This window comes from Pogoniulus pusillus, chromosome 8, assembly GCF_015220805.1.
Source record: "Pogoniulus pusillus isolate bPogPus1 chromosome 8, bPogPus1.pri, whole genome shotgun sequence".
Lineage (NCBI taxonomy): Eukaryota > Metazoa > Chordata > Aves > Piciformes > Lybiidae > Pogoniulus > Pogoniulus pusillus.
This window is the reverse complement of record NC_087271.1, coordinates 26,001,020-26,017,368: the sequence shown is the minus strand read 5'-3', so window position 1 is coordinate 26,017,368 and position 16,349 is coordinate 26,001,020. Positions and strand designations below refer to the sequence as shown.

At 41.1% G+C, this 16,349-nt stretch overlaps 1 protein-coding gene across 11 annotated transcripts in view; it reads left to right on the top strand.

The window, feature by feature from the left end:
* ST3GAL3 (ST3 beta-galactoside alpha-2,3-sialyltransferase 3) overlaps nucleotides 1-16,349 on the top strand; it is a 202,528-nt gene that overhangs the window by 47,470 nt on the left and 138,709 nt on the right. For 10 of the 11 annotated variants that reach the window (XM_064147747.1, XM_064147746.1, XM_064147745.1 and 7 more), the window contains one exon: nucleotides 7,204-7,246. The exons of the other annotated variant lie outside the window; for it this stretch is intronic. In XM_064147747.1, the coding sequence (XP_064003817.1) occupies nucleotides 7,204-7,246 (43 nt within the window). The remainder of the gene's footprint in view (nucleotides 1-7,203; nucleotides 7,247-16,349) is intronic. 11 annotated transcript variants of the gene reach the window in all.

The following is a 16,349-nucleotide window of genomic DNA, read 5'->3' as shown; positions in this document are numbered from 1 at the left end:
CCAGTCAGGAACAAAAAACCCCACCCTGAAGGTATAGAGCTGGAAATTACTTCCTGTTGCTGCTAAATCTGAAACAATAAGTAGGATCCTTGTGATTTTAGGTGTCACCAGGGCATGCAAAGGTTTGTGACTGGAGACAGATTTCTTCTTTCTGCGGTTTGAACTCGCAGGTTTGTATTTCAGTTGTGCTGATAGTGCTTGGTGTATCCATTTCCATCAAGTACAACTGTTTTCATCAGGTGCAGTGTCTGGAAAGTTAATATTTGGCCTGCTGCAGAAGCAGGACTTTAGATCAGTTTGCAGAGTCTCTGGACATTTTTTAATAGATGTGAAATTCCAAGCTTTGCTGAACAAGTAGTATTGTTAAGGCAGGTCTTTTGCTGCCCAGGAAATAAGGAAGCCTAAGGGAAGCTACATTAAAGGTTGTTGAAGAATCTTTCTTTTACAGGCGAGGTGGCAATGTCAAATGAGCAGATAGTTCTGTGCAGGTGTAGCTTGGTGAGGCATACTTCTAGTCTTGGGCTGAAAGAGCTAAGCAGTTTTCTTCACAATTCAGCTGCCTCTGTGTTTTTTATTTGGCAGGGAAAGGCACCAAGGACCAGGCTTTGTCTTATCAGTGTAATGGGGAGTGTCCCTGATACCACTTGGACAATTTGGAGAGAAAGCTGCTAAACTTGTATGCAAAAGAGTAAATGGGAATGAGAAGGAAACTGAGACATAGATGTGCACAGAATCGTAGAGTGCTAGTGTTTGGAAGGGACCTCTGGAGATCGTCTAGTCTGACTCCCCTGGTAATGAAGGTTCACCTAGATCAGGTTGCACAAGAATGTGTCCAGGTGAGTTTTGAAAGTCTCTGGAGCAGGAGACTCCACAACCTCTCTCTCTGGGCAGCCTGTCCCTCAAAGTAAGGAATTTTCTCCTTAAGTTAAATTGAAACCTCCCGTGTTCTAGTTTGCAACTCTTGTTCTTTCTCCTTTTGCTGGTCACCACTGGGCTCTTCTCAGTCTTATCTAAAGAAGCTTAGGTCCCTCAGCCTTTCCTTGAATGAGGGAAATCTCCTAATCATCCTTGTGGCCCATCATTGGACTGTCTCTAGTAGTTGCCTGTTCTTGATCTGAGGAGCGCAGAACTGGACACAATACTCTAGGTGTGGCCTCATGAGCACAGAGTAGAGAAACATGAGGACCTCCTTTGAGCTGCTGGCCACACTCTTCTTAATACACCCCAGAATGTCATTGGTGCTTTTGGCCATGAGAGCACATTGCTTATTCACAGTGGGCTTGTTGGCCACCAGCACTCCCAAGCCCTTCTCCACAGAGCTTTCCAGCAGGTCAACCCCTAACCTGTCCTGGTGCATGTTATTCCTCCCCACCTCCAGAGCTCTGCACTTGGCCCTTGTTGCTGCATTGTCTTGTTGCATGCAGTCTGTGCAGTACAGTGCTGAGGAGCTCAGGCAGCCTCAACTCTACACTTTCTGAACCTGATTTTGCCATTTAATTTTTCCTTCCTCAGTAATTGAAACAGCCTCAGAAAATAAAGCTCTTGACATTAAGTTTTGTCACAGAAGAGGCCAAACTGAAATCCTAAGGAAAGAATACAACATCTGCATCTCTGCTATTGCTCAGTAATTCTGAGTGGTAGTTTTTCCTCATTAGAAAACCTCTCTGTTGTCCTTTCCAGTTGATCCATAGCATTATTTGTTTAAATTATTTATTGTCTGTTGTGTTACATCAGAATTGTTTTGCATCAGCTAAACTGTAGTAACTGTCCATCTGTGTTTTCTTCAAGGTGAATGTGAGGTGTTTGATCTTTTTCATTGCAGGATGAGTCATTTTACTTGGCCTTTGCTATAGATATAGAATGTGCATGTGGACAGCAGGGCTGAGCTGTTCTCGACAGGACTTGTCTCTTGAGTCTCATGCTGATTGCTTTGAGCAGCACAAATATTTTTAATAGAATAGCTAAAATCGAACCTTCTGCTTTCCATCCTCTACTTACAGTTGGAGAGAACTAGAACTACAGGTAGCCCATCTTTTTAGCAATGATTTTCTATTCCTGTGGGCAAAGTTCTCTTTGTGCAGTACTTCTAGGGAGCTAGCTGCTAAAGGAGCAGTGCTCTACTTGTCGATGCAATTGGTTGTGGGTAGCTTGGAAGGATAAAACCAGGGAGCCAAGGTAATTCCTGAACTGTTGGTTTCAGATTAGTAGCACACAGGGGAAGTGTTTTCCGTTGTGCTTGTATTTAGCTGTATTTGCTACAGATGCAAAATGCTGTTTGAAAACTTGGTAGGTGATGTAGACTATGCTTTATGGCTTTTCGGGTGGTCTGTGTGGAGTTTGCAGGCACCAGACAGTGCATTTCTCACTTGCTGCCTGGTAGCTGGATTTTCCTAGGATGCTTGGGAGAAATTTCCATTCTAGTGCCAGCACTGAATTTGGCACAGGATTTGCATCATTTATAGAAATTGCTATGCTTGGCTGTACTTCTGTTCATGTAATCCAAATTTCATGCTTTATGATGAAATTGTTGTCAGTTATTAGGTCCTTACTCAATCCTGATCTTCCTGGAAGTGTAAAAATGTGTTTCGTTTCTGACCTAAGAAGACCTCTTGTTCTTGTGGGACATGATGGAACTTGATTTACTGTATTGGTTCATTTCTGTGCTACTGTGCCACATTGTTAGCTGAGATCTCTAACTTGTGAGCACAAGTGAGTGTGGTTGTTAGAGGTTTAAGACCAGATGTCGTAAGAGCCATAGAGGAGTCCTCCAAGGACCAGATAGGTGCAGGGAGATGGACACTGGAAAGTGTAAGCTTTTGTTGTTCCACCCCATCATTCCTGCATCTCCTCTTTATAAACAGGCATTTCTGGCTGTTCTGCCCTTTCCCCCCCATCTCTCTTCTCCCAGTGTACCAAGCTGGTATCTCTCTGGTGTTCATGAGGGAGGTGAGGATTTTGGCCTTGAGCAGCTTGGCTGAACTGTTCTGTATCATTTAGGCCTGGGTAGGGAGGTAAGGCAGGGGCATTGAGGCCTGGTTGGTGGGGGGGAGGCTTTGGAAGATTTTGGCCTAGTGAGATTGTGAGGCTGAATATGAATTTGTGCATTTTGTATTTCTTTATGTATTTGTAAGTAGTATTTCCATTTAAACTTGCAATCCAGCCTGAAACGTCTTTGGTTTACTCCTGTGGGAAGAGGTAAAATATCTTTCTGTCCTCTCAACCTGAGACAGTGGTCCTTAGACTGCCTTGCTTTCTTAATGCTGGGGTTTTTATCCCCCATGAGCTTTCAGTGCCTTCTGGACTGAGAACTTAAAGCCTTGTTCAGATTCTGCTATGATGTTCTTCTAGTGGATACAAAATAAGTCCTTTTTAACCTTTTGCTGTTTTTTTTTTACTTAAAATCTATTCCACACAGCCATATGAACGTCTTGTGTGGAGGTTGGTGGGTAGGACATGGTCTGAGCTGCATGAGACCTACCAACCTGATTAGATCTGAAGGGAGTTCTTGTGTGGAGGCTGGTGGGTAGGACATGGTCCGAGCTGCATGAGACCTACCAACCTGATTAGATCTGAAGGGAGTTCTTGTGTGGAGGCTGGTGGGTAGGACATGGTCTGAGCTGCATGAGACCTACCAACCTGATTAGATCTGGAGGGAGTTCTTGTGTGGAGGTTGGTGGGTAGGACATGGTCTGAGCTGCATGAGACCTACCAACCTGATTAGATCTGGAGGGAGTTCTTGTGTGGAGGTTGGTGGGTAGGACATGGTCTTGAGCTGCATGAGATCTACCAACCTGATTAGATCTGAAGGGAGTTCTCCAGAACCACACTTATGATAGTTTTTCATTGTGCTTTAGTGTAAAGACTCCCTGCTGTGGAGGGCCATCACAATGATGGTGGCAGAGGTTGTCAAACCACAGTTAACATGTCCAGCTGGTCCAAGCTAGTTCTTGGTGGAAATTAAATCTTTCTATCACCTTCTCTAGCTGTTTTCATCTGTTTTTTCTAATAGTGTAGTACTCTTTCATCCCACTGCATGAAAACCACAAAAGCATTTCTCCTCTATCAGCTGGTTGTCTTGGTATGGCTCTAAACTAAGGTGATGGAAGGTGGAAGCAAACTGTTGACTAGGACACAGACTGGTTACCTGAGTACCAAGGCAGGCTCTTGCAGCTGGTATATTTAAGGCAGAAAAGGGTAGGAGTGGGATTGCCTCTTTCTCTAGCAGCGAGTTATGATCAGCTCAGTCCATCTCCTGTAATCATCGCATCCTGACCACACTGGTTTTCAGATTCAGTTGCACTTATCTTTGATTTAGTGGGTCTGCAGTTTAATTTGTTTTCAATTTAATGCTTAACTCCATGTCAGGATTGCCTTTTCCTGCAACATGATTGGTGTGTTTGGATTTCTCCATGTATTTGGTCTTTTATCTGTCTTTTGTGACTCCGGACTGCTTCCAGCCATCAGGTACCCTGCACTACTGTGTGTCACAGTGACTTTTTGTCCTCTGTTATCACTGATCACAGAATGTTAGCAGTTGGAAGTTGCCTCCAGAGATCATTTGGTGCAGCCCCTCCTGCTAAAAGCAGGATCACCTAAGGCCAGCCTCACAGGAATGTGTCCAGGTTGGCTTTGAAAGTCTCCATAGAAGGAGACTCCACAGCCTCTCTGGGCATCTTGTTCCAGTTTGCTGTCACCCACACAGTAAAGAACTTCATGTCTTTTAACTTATATTCATTATTCCTTGTCTTATTACCAGCTGCCACTGAAAAGAGCCTGTCCCTTTCCTCCTGACACCCACACCATAGATATTTATAGACATTAGTATGATCCCCAGTTTGCTTTTTCTTTAGACTAAACAGTCCAGTTATCATACAGCTAAATGACACCAAAAGTCTGTAACAGGAGTCTGATTTTTGCTAATAAGGAATATAACCTTGAATCTGTGATTTAGAGGCTCCTAATGTCTGTCTTGAGGGAGCAGCATGTGATAGAGATTAATTTCCAAGCCAATAGTAATACTGTGATTTCCCAAAGTTCCAGCAAGTGCGAGATGGCCCACAGTGAGTGAGGGCAGCATTTCTCTGCCTGCTGTAGCTTGCACATTTCACCAGCCACCATATGCTTCTGGTTTGATGGGGAATTTACACACTATTGAAAATCAAGTCCACACCTGTGTTTCTAGTTTGAAACTAGAACTTCTTCTGGTGGTGGTTTTTTTTTGTGTGGTTTTTTTTTTTTGTTTTGTTTTGTTTGTGGGGTTTTTTTCTGTTCATTCATTTTTTTGCAGAGTGCCTGTTGCTAAGATGGTTGACATATATAATTTTATAAGATCACTTTGTACCTCTGTTAGGAATCATCAAAGTAGTAGAGATCAAAAATAAGACATTAAACCTCAGGATGGTGCAGTGCCTGTGCCAGACAGGAGGTGAATGGTGTGGAGCACTGCACTGGTGGAGGCATGTCAGCTGTGGCACTTGGTCTTTTGGATGTGCCTGTTTTCTGACACTTTGGTTGCAAAACTCACAAAGTGCTGAGTTAGTGGAAAGCCCAAGATGATGTTGTAGGTAAGAGGCAATGTATCTTGTATTGTTTTTTCCTCTTCTTGTATTTCCTGTTGGGAAGAATGGAATTTTAACTTCAGTGGCATAGGACTGGTGACATTTTGATGTGTGGCCATAGGTGCTTGGTTGAAATAATTAAAAAAATAAAATCTCTGTTTATGTTTACTCAGTATGGATGTTTGTTTTGGAAGGAAAAAGGGTTAATAAAAATTGCAAGTTTTGTTTTCCTGGAGTGAGTATCATGCTATGTATGATCTTACATGCAGAGGAGGTAAGGTCAGACAGGAAATAATTTATTGCAGCAGGAAGTTATGAGGAAAGCAACATGAGAGGGAAACAGTTCTCAGTATGGGGAATGTGGAGGAGAGATGCACAGGTGCATTTCTAATATCAAGGACAACAGAGATGGTAGATGCTATGCATGTGGGTGCTGGCAGAGAATGGATACCAAGTGCCAATATCTAGTATGTGCATGTTCTGCAACTTCTGTTACCTAAGGTATGTCAAATGTAATTCTTTCCTTGGTGCAGGAATTAAATCTTAATGGCATTGAAATCAATGACACAGTTTACACTGTCCTATCTGGTGCAATTGTTTTGTCTTAGGTGCATGTTTAGGCTTTCCTGTTCTGCCATTAAGTGACAGGCTGAAGAGTTTGTGATCTTATTAGGTGAACTACTGCAGTAAAGATTCTGATGGTGTTTCATAAAGAAAGCAAGTTTCTCTGTTTTTACTGAGCTCTTTCTAAAACTTTATGATTTTTTTTCCTGCCCTCATGTCATTTAATACTTACTGATTGCTATGCTCTGGAGGGATTATCTTTTACTTCTCTGTATTGACTTTTTTTATTACATGCTAGTGAGACCCAGTGGTCCTCAGTATGAGGAGGCCCCTGAGCTTAATCTAACATGAGGAGGACATTACACATTTTAGGTTTTCTTATGTATCTCATATGAATTCTAATAGTTACAGGTTTTGTATCAAATATTTGATTTACAAGATCACAATGTGTTCAAACATGCGGAGTGCAAAGCTTGCTTTGTACAGGGGTTACAGATGTTCTGAGTGGTAACTGTTTCTGTAGCTGTTCCCATTTTGTGGCATAAATGGTGACCTTCCTATTGAACAGCTCCTGAACTTGAAGCATTTTTTGCCATGACTTTCTCTTGAAGAGCTGCTTGGTTAAGAAGTTATGCATTGGAACAGACAAAGAATGAAGAAAAATTTCAAAGCTCTACCTTGCCAGGACCTAGGAGGAATGTTTGTCATGCAGATTACTGGCAAAGTGATTTCTACTGCAAGCAGGAAAGCTGTGCATATCACTGCACACATGGTTTCAGTAATCCTTTGTTCTTATGACTCCAGATATTGGTTAACTCTGGTGATTTCTAAATTAATTGTTACCCACACAGTATCTTGGTTTAGTATTTCCTGGAGATTCAGAAATGTTAATTTGGGAGTACGTTGAAGTAACAATAATCTATGATAATAGCTGGTAGCAACTGGAAATTATTATATAGTTACTTTTAGCTAGAAATAGCTTCCCTTCCATACAGACTGACTGATTTGTGGTTTTGGTGCCTTTTGCAGAGGAGACACTTGCAGTCTTTATGATATTGTGCCCCTTGCTTTTGTTTTCCAGAATATGACAAACTGGGCTTTCTCCTGAACCTGGACTCAAAATTGTAAGTAGAACAGTAGGATTCTTCTTTGTTTCTGTAGTTACAAATTTTTGTTGTAAGCAACTTTTATGTCGCCTGGGCAGCTGACTTGCTGGACTTGCTTCTACCTGGAACAGCCAAGTCCTGAAGCAAGCTGGCAATTATGACTTCATTCCTTACTCTAGGCTTATCTACCTGCCTTGGATTGTGGATCACTGTCATTAAGGAATTAAAGACTTATTGAGAGGCTAAAAAATGTCCACCTGTTGACATGACTATCTGTCTGCTGTAGCTATCCTACTGTTAATCTTCCAGATGAGGAAAAATGTATAAAACATTTGAAAGCAGGAGTAGTGTTAATCTGTAATTTACTGGGAGGCTTAGAAATTTGTATTTCCTTTCTAGTTGTTTCTTTAAAAATGGATACTGCTATTTTTGTTGTCAGCTGGAATGGATGAAACCTAAATGCAAGTCAGTGACCATTTGCTGTGCCAGAAGCAAAACATGGAAGGGATCATGCTCATAAATCAATATTTATGTCCTGTTCAATATCTTTATTGATGATCTGGACTAGGGGATTGAGCCTGTCATCAGTAAGTTTGCAGAAGACACCAAGCTAGGAGCAGGTGTTGATCTGTTGGAGGGTAGGAAAGCCCTGCAAAGAGACCTTGACAGGCTGGATGGGTGGGCAGAGGCCAATGGAATGAGATTTAACAAGGCTAAGTGCAGGCTTCTACACTTTGGCCACAACAACCTCAAGCAGCGCTACAGACTGGGGACAGAATGGCTGGAGAGCAGCCAAGTAAAAAGGCACCTGGGGGCACTGTAGATAGTAGCTGAACATGAGTTGGCAGTATGCCTAGGTGGCCAGCACAGCCAGTGGCATCCTGGCCTGGATCAGGAACAGTGTGGCCAGTAGGACAAGGGAGGTTATTCTTCCCCTGTACTCAGCACTGGTCAGGGCACACCCCAATTCAAAAGAGATGCTGAGGTGCTTGAGCGTGTCCAGAGAAGGGTGATGAAGCTTATGAGGGGTCTGGAACACAAACCCTATGAGGAGAGGCTGAGGGAGCTGGAGTTGTTTAACCTGGAGGAGGCTCAGGGTTGACCTCACTGCTGTCTACAACTGCCTGAAGGGAGGCTGTAGTCAGGTGGGGGTTGATCTCTTCTCCCAGGCAACCAGCAACAGAACAAGGGGACACAGTCTCAAGCTGTGCCATGGGAAGGCTGGGCTGGATGTTAGGAGGAAGATGTTGGCAGAGAGAGTGATTAACACTGGAATGGGATTCCCAGGGAGGTGGTGGAGTCACCGTCCGTGTAGGTGCTCAGGAAAAGACTGGATAAGGCACTTAGTGCCATGGTCTGGTTGATGGGCCAGGGCTGGATGCTAGGTTGGACTGGATGATCTTGGAGGTCTCTTCCAGCCTGGTTGATTCGATGATCAATTAAATTGAGACTGAACTTCTTAACACTAGGGGTCACTACTGACTATGTTTCTGAGAGCGACAGCCTCACAGAAATTTTGGTGTTGGGCACAAGAGGACTACTGAAAACCATCTGTCTCTGTTACTTAAAAACTGGCACTGATGTAATCTGGTGTCTTTGAACGACTTGAGAATGCATCTCCTGTACAATATATTATATTAATATAAAAAACATTCTTAAGATTAGGAAGTTTTGTTATACTTACAGAGTGTTTCTGTAAAGTTTTGGGTTAGTCCTGATGAGCAGCTTGGCAGCTTCTGTAATGAAATAAAAGCCTTGTTAAGTGTCTTGGGAAATGCTGCTTGCAGGAAATGGAAAAATCTCTGGGTAGGAGCTTGTTTTACTGAAGTAGCTGGGTATATAAACTCAGCTATGGGAAGTTATCTTGCTAAAAGGTGCTATGGAAGAATGCACTTAAGAAAGAAGGAATATTTACTTACTTGTTTGTTTATTTATTGTCTAAAGACTCTAGCTCTTTCATTGTGCAGGAATGATGGCCTTTGCTGTATGCATAGCTGGTCAAGAGTTCTTTCTACTCATTTAATGTAGCTCTCTGTGTGATTTTTGGTGCATACTGTCTGGAACCCATTCTGCTAATTTTCTTTAGCAAACTTTCTGTATTGGGCCCTCCTTGTGATTTAGAGAGAATAGTGTATGCACTCTTACCACACTGTGGGATGAGATGTTCCATTATCTTTAGTTCATACATGTAGCAGTCAAAGCAGACAGTGTAGTCCAGAATTGTGAAGTAACCTTTGAATTAATATGTTGGTATTTGTAAGGGGAAAATAGTTCCTACGTAGTCTGAGTTTTGTTGTTTTTTGCCAGCCTGCATTACATATTTATGTAATGTCTGATCTGTTGAACACACCCATTGACTATCCAAACTCTTTAGTTGTCTTAGCCTTGGATACCAGCCTGTGCTATGTCCAAATCCTTCTTCAGTCTTGCTCTTCCTATTCCTCCTCCTGTGTTCACTATACTTCAGTACTTTTAGCAAGTCCTATTGAGCCTTCCTTACTCTAAAAACCTCCTACATCCTGCTTTTTCTCTCCCTTGCTGGTTTACCTACTTCAGTTACAGCTCTCTGAGGCATGGCCTGCTCCTTCTTATACTAGACCAAGTGAAGTTTCTACCTATTTGAGGGCTTCTAAAACCTTGTAATATTTTTTTAAATCTCCCCATGATAAAAATTCTCCAGTGTTCTTGACTAAAGAAAAGATTGGTTGAATACATTAAAAAAAAAAGTATTTAGCATCCTAAATGAACTAACTTTTTTTGCCCAGCTGTAGTTGTCCTTTGTAGGTTTTAAATTGGGTGGATTTTTTATCTTTGTTGTTGCTGCTGTTTGTTCATTTCTTCTGTGGAAGTAAACCTAGCCCTGCTTTGAGAATGGGTGTGATGACTTGCAGAGTTCACTTCCAGCTTGAATTATTCTATGATCATAGAATGATTTGGATTGGAAGGGACTTTAAAGATCATCTAGTTCCGACCACCCTGCCAAGGGCAGGGATGCCTTCCACTAAACCAGGCTGCTGACGGCCCCTTCCCATATGGTTTTGAACACTCTCAGGTTTTTTCCCGATAGCAAGTGGGCCAGAAGAAAACCTGAAAATACCATAAAAGAGTAAATAAAATTAGAAAGAGAAGCAGTGGACAGCCTAGAGGAAATTGCTGCTGTTGTGCACTTCACCATGTGGGGTCAGGGTACCAAATTCATTTTTTTAATTACACACTGAGATCAGTGGAACTTAGTGGTTAAAAATGCTTTCAGTCAAGACCATTGTAGAAACACTTTCCACTTAAAACAACTCAGACTTGAAAGGAATAATGTGTTCTGCACTGATGACTTTATTGGCAGAAATAATTTAGTTATGTCTGTGGTGATATAATCATTCTAGTGGAATTTTGCCGTTGATCGTAACTTTATAGGATTCGCTTAATTGACAGCATGTGAGAGTCTTATGTGACTTGAAGCACATGGGGCTACAATTAGTTATCTCCTTTTTTTTTTTTTTTCCTTAATAGTTTATTTGGTCAAAATCTGTTTCTGGCTGTTAGCATCATTTAAACTAATGGCCTGGAGGACAACACGTTCTACAATGGATGTATGTTGCAGCAAAAGAGGTTCCGCCTCCACGCAAGGGGAAACTTCGTTACTGTAAGGGTCACAGACCACTGGAACAGGCTCCCCAGAGGGGTTGTGGAGTCTCCTTCTCTGGAGACTTTCAAGGCCCATCTGGATGTGTTCCTCTCTGTCCTGAGCTAGATTATGGTCCTGTTCTGTCAGGGGGATTGGACTCAGTGATCTGAGTCACTTCCAACCCCTGACATCCTGTGATCTGCATTAAAACTTGAATGCTCCGACTTGTGTTTCAGATGATATAGAGGAAAGTGTTTGGCATAAACAAATAGTAATGTGTCCACCTTTAATTTGTTCATGTAATAGTATTTCAGTGTCCTCTGCCCTGCAGATACTTAGGACATGTTATTTAGGTATAAAAAGCTTGGTTGAGGTTACAGCAGTGAATTCTGTTCACTCATTCTCTTTGAGTTCATGGAAGTGGCAAGGAAAACAGATTTGTTCACTGTGGAAAGAAAAAGTATTGGTGAAGGTTTTTTTCTGTGGGAGCTGTATGTCTGATGAATGCCTTACTATAACATTTAGTGAGGCTGATCTCACCTGGAAACTCACCTGGAAGGGGATGGCCAGTCTTAGTATACAGATGCTTCATGGAAATGTCAGGTTCTGACCTTAACTGGTGTTGCCCTGAGCATGTCAAAAGGCAGAATGTTGAAAAGGAAGATGCTGCCTGTGCTTGGCTTAACTCTTCCTTGGAAAGTCTTTTAGCTTTTAAAAAGCAGGTCGGCATCCAGGTAGGAATTCTTAATGAAATACAGGATGAGTGGAAAGCTGAGTACATCTGTAGGCAACATTGTTTATGAATCAGTTGTTTTCTTAGTCAAAACAAGACCTACAGCCTTGGTTCAAGACCTTGTACCAACCATAACATCATTGCCAGAATTAGAATGCCAAAACAGAATGTGCAGGCAGCACAGAAACAGGCTACTTGCATCACTTTCTCCCAGGTAAAGAGATTTCCCAAGCAGCAGAGCCACATGTAATTTTAAAACCTTTAGGAATGAAGTCCTGTTCATACTGCTTGCCGAGAGGAAAATACTTAGACAAAAAATATGGTACAATTTACAGGTCTTAATTTTTAAGGGGCTTTTTCAAAGGGAGGGGCCAGTAGTTCCTGAACAACTTAAGGTCATGGATCACGTTACTGACTCAGCCAGTAGATCACCAGGTGCCACCAAATGCCAAGATCTGCAGTTGCATTGTAACATCTGTTCCTGGCAAAGGGTTGTATGCTTTTATTGTCGTTAAATATTGATATTGTAGTAGTTCTTTGAGGCTGGCCAGGTACTAGAAACAAAAGTCTCATTCACTACAAATTCTGAATCATTCTCTGAGCAGAATCAATGTTTGCATTGACCTACACGAGGTTTCTGTAGGACTATCAGCACATGATCATGTAGTTAATTACAGGCTGTACCTCAATGCATATTTCGTGGACCCAGCTGATGGTTGCACAGGCATTCTTTATTCTGTTACTTAGTATGTGAATGCTGGATTTAGTAGCAGTAACAATTACTGTGAGTATGCCTTGTCATATTACAGCTGTAGATTCACCTGTCTTGCACATGTGAAGAGCTCCTTTTTTTTGGTAATAATTTGTAATAAAAGGCTTTCCCTTTGCCTTGTTGCCCTCATGCTTCTGTACCAGCTTTGCTTGCTCTGCTTGCATGTCATTTTCCTGGTGAGGTAGAAGCTATTGACTGCTACTTCTGCCCTTGCTTCAAACTCACCCTTCAAAAGCTATTTTCAAGTGTACTTCAGCAGTTAGATTGATGATTTGATGCTTTTAAATAGCAGCCAGCAAAAAGTTTGTTTTGGGTGACAGTGGATCTATTCACCTGCAGCCACAGCCAGATCAAAACTTTGGATATTAAAATCTCAACTAATAAATTTTGGAGGAAGCATCCCAGGATTTGACTTTGGGGATGAACCACTTCCCCAAAGTTTTTTCAAATGTTAGAAGATGTGTTTGATCATATTGGAAACATTCTTCACTTAAAAAGACAGTGGGTATTATAATATCTTCATTGGAGTGAGGAAGGAATTATTGTTTTTAAATGTAGAAACAGGCAAAAAATTGCTACTCTTCTTAGGTAGAAAAATGACTATGAGGTCAGCATGGTTAGCCACTGTAAGATAGTGGGTATTTTAATGTCTTAATTGGAGTGAGAAAGGAATTATTGTTTTTAAATGTAGAAACAGGCAAAAAATTGCTACCCTTCTCAGTTAGAAAAATGACTATGAGGTCAGCATAGTTGGCCACCATAAGATAACAATGTTAACATAATTTGCTGTATTTGTATAGTATATATGGTATCTATTTTCTATTATGTACTCTGGGAATTTTGAGGCAGCCCTTGATTGAAAGGGGGAATATTTGCTTCCTGTGGGCTCTGTGCTATGTTAGACATTCTTTAATACTGTGTGTTTGGACGTTTGTCCAGTATTACAGGGTAGAGTTGGGAGGTGCAACATGTTTTAATTTAATATTTTTTAAATATTCATGAGCATTTCAAACACTGCTTTAAAAACGAGGAGGCAAAGAATATGAGCCTTTAGGGTGGAGAAGAAAAAGAAACCAGAAATAATAACCTTTGCTCTGCAAATGCAAACGTGATTTGATCTGGACTTTAAAAAGACTGTAAAAATGGAGGGAGTTTGGGCCAGGGAAACACATAGATCAAGTTACTCCTGTGTGTTGAAATTTCTTCACTTCAGAACTTCGATAATGAAGTGAAACAGAGCCTTCTCTCCTCATTTTGTTTCTAAAGTGGGAGATTGCTTTGAAACTGTGTCTATGTGTGGTACTTCGTCATTAAGCACTGTAAAAATAAGCAATAAACGTGTTGGAATGCTAGGCTTTCCCTGTGCCGGCTGCTATGGGATTTGTTTCTGCCCTATTTTCCTTCCCATTTGTCTTTTTGTATGCCTGTCCCCCTGAAGGGGAAGAAAGAAGTGAGAAGTCCCAGTAATCCTTTGCCTTGCCTTGCCTAGGCAGAGGTAAGAGTGTGTCTCACAGGCTAAACGGAGAGATTCTGACTATGACAAGCAAAAGCATCCTGATGATGCTCCTGAAAGATTATTTCAGGGCTTAGCATACTCTATGACATTGGTATTATCATGGCAGTTGGTTATTTACTTCTCTTTCATTTCAGGTTTTTCCATTACTTATCTCCTTCTACATAATTTCTTCCAATCTGTAGCAGTTGTTTGTGCTCTTCAAATAGTTAAGAGAATTAACCTTAGTTATTCATAGTGGTTTGTCCATCAGACCTCCCATGTTTGAGTGGGATGGAGTTGACATTCACTTTTTTTTGTTTTACTCTTCTTAGGACTTTTTTTTTTCCTGTCATGATCCTTCAGAATTCTCATAAAGATTTCTCACATGAGTCTCTGAGTCTCCATTATCTAACTTTGGGATTTCCTTGTTAGACATAGCTTCAGTTGATGAAGAAGATAAAGCCTGTATAACTCAGAACCACTAGCTACTTAGAACTGATTCATTACTTGATTTAAGTGTAAACAAAGTTAAAAACTTATGTTTGGTGCTTTTAAAAGGGCCAGTTTCCTGAAGCTGGAAGTAATTATGAACCAAATCATGTGGGAACAGAATGTAAAGCAAAAAAATATGAATGGTCGGGCATTGTTCAGAGCAGTTTTATATGTTTGCCCCAACAAGTTCAGTTTCATGAAGAAGAACAGTTTTACTGAGCGTACGAGGGAAGCCAGTGATAATGTGTTTATAGAAAAGGTAGGAGTTTGCAGTAGATACAGCAAGTTTTCTTCTGTTTGGATGAAGGTGGGGCGGGAAAGTGCCTTCCTTAATATCAACAACAAAAACTCAAGCAGCAGATACCTAAGTTTATGTGCTTTAGAACTGGTATGTCTGGACAGCATTCTTGCAATAATTCCTATAGGAGAAGCTGAGGACTTTTTGGACTGCTAGAGAGTATCAGTAAATCTTCAGGTGCTACAAGTTGTTCTTGTCAGAAAGTTGATGTACAAGTATTTTAAAAGCAAAAAAGGAGTGACTCATAAGCTTTTCAACCTGCTTTGGATTCCGAGCACAATAATGTAATAGCCAATATGAGTTTGTACAGACAGAAAAAAATTGTAATACATATAGTTCCAATTAGTGCACCTATTAAATAGGAAATGTTTTTTGTTTAATGGACTTGTCCTCCAAGTGAATGTCCGCAAAGGTGCCTGGTATGTTCCTCATAGGGCTGCTTTTGCATGTTTTGTGCTATTTTAACCAACCAGACCGGTTATATATAAACTGGGAACGCTGTAAGAAGAGGCTTGGTTCTTTATTTCACTCGATATCTGTAGGGTGGAACACTTAACTGCTTGTCGTTCTTCACCACGGTAGCAGTAACCTCAGTAAATGTGTGTGTGTTTGTTTTCCTGGGCTGGGTATGGTAACAACTAGTTAACTTCACAAGTGTCTATTAACTGTTGTTTGAGCAAGAATTTTTACAGTTGTTGCATTCACAGAAGGCTAAATTTACATTACTTGTAAAATCCAATTCAGGGATTATCTGTAAGCTTATAAATGACCCGAGGCCCTCCTGTTGCTTTAATCTCTGGAGAGAAGAGCATATAAAAAGCTACATTTCATGTTCTTTCTTCAGAAAACGTCTCTAAAGAGATAAATGACTTTTGTTTTGGCCAGCTTCTGCACTGGTAAGCTTGTTAAGTTTGTAGTTACTGAATGTCCTTCTATAAAAACCTTCCAACTCTCCACATTACTTATGAAAATGGAATAGATGAGACTATCTAAATATTGATAATTCTCAAAATTTCAGTTAAAGAAGTTAGAAATACTGCATCGAGACCATTAAATGGATTGGTCTCATTCTAATTGGTTATGCAGTTTGCTGCAAGCATGAGATGGTCTGTAGGATTGTGGGGTTTGATCAGAACTTGTGTTGAAACTGTGGCATTTGTCACTGTATTCTTGCTCCTGGTCACAATGATCAAATTACAACACTTTATTCAAAGTAGTGATTTGGTGCTGCCTGTCCTGAGTCTAAGCAGTTGTGAACTTCTCAAACTGAGAAGAGTTGCCTCTCTGGGAAATCCCAAAGGCATGTATGTTATACCAAATGTCTGCTCTTTTACATCTGCCTGGCTTGACATAGATCCATTCTTGTAGGCCAGCACTGTGCCACATCCAGTCAACCTTAGCAGTCTTCATCTCTTCAGTCTGGCAGGCATCCCTAGAAGCATCCTTAGTTATGCATTTCTCTAAGAGTTCTTTGTGCTTCTACTGCTTGGTATCCCTTTTGAGACAGCCAAACAATTACATTAACTTTTATGAAAGTCACTGTACCCTTTCATTACACAGAAGCCCACATGATTCTGTTTCAGCTCACAGCAGAACTCACACTGAATTCTACTCCTGATGCTAGCTGCAGCTCCAGTCCTGCTTTCAGCAGTGAGAGTCAGGACCACAAAAGGAGGGACAGAAAAAAAAGGATAGAACATGTATATGCT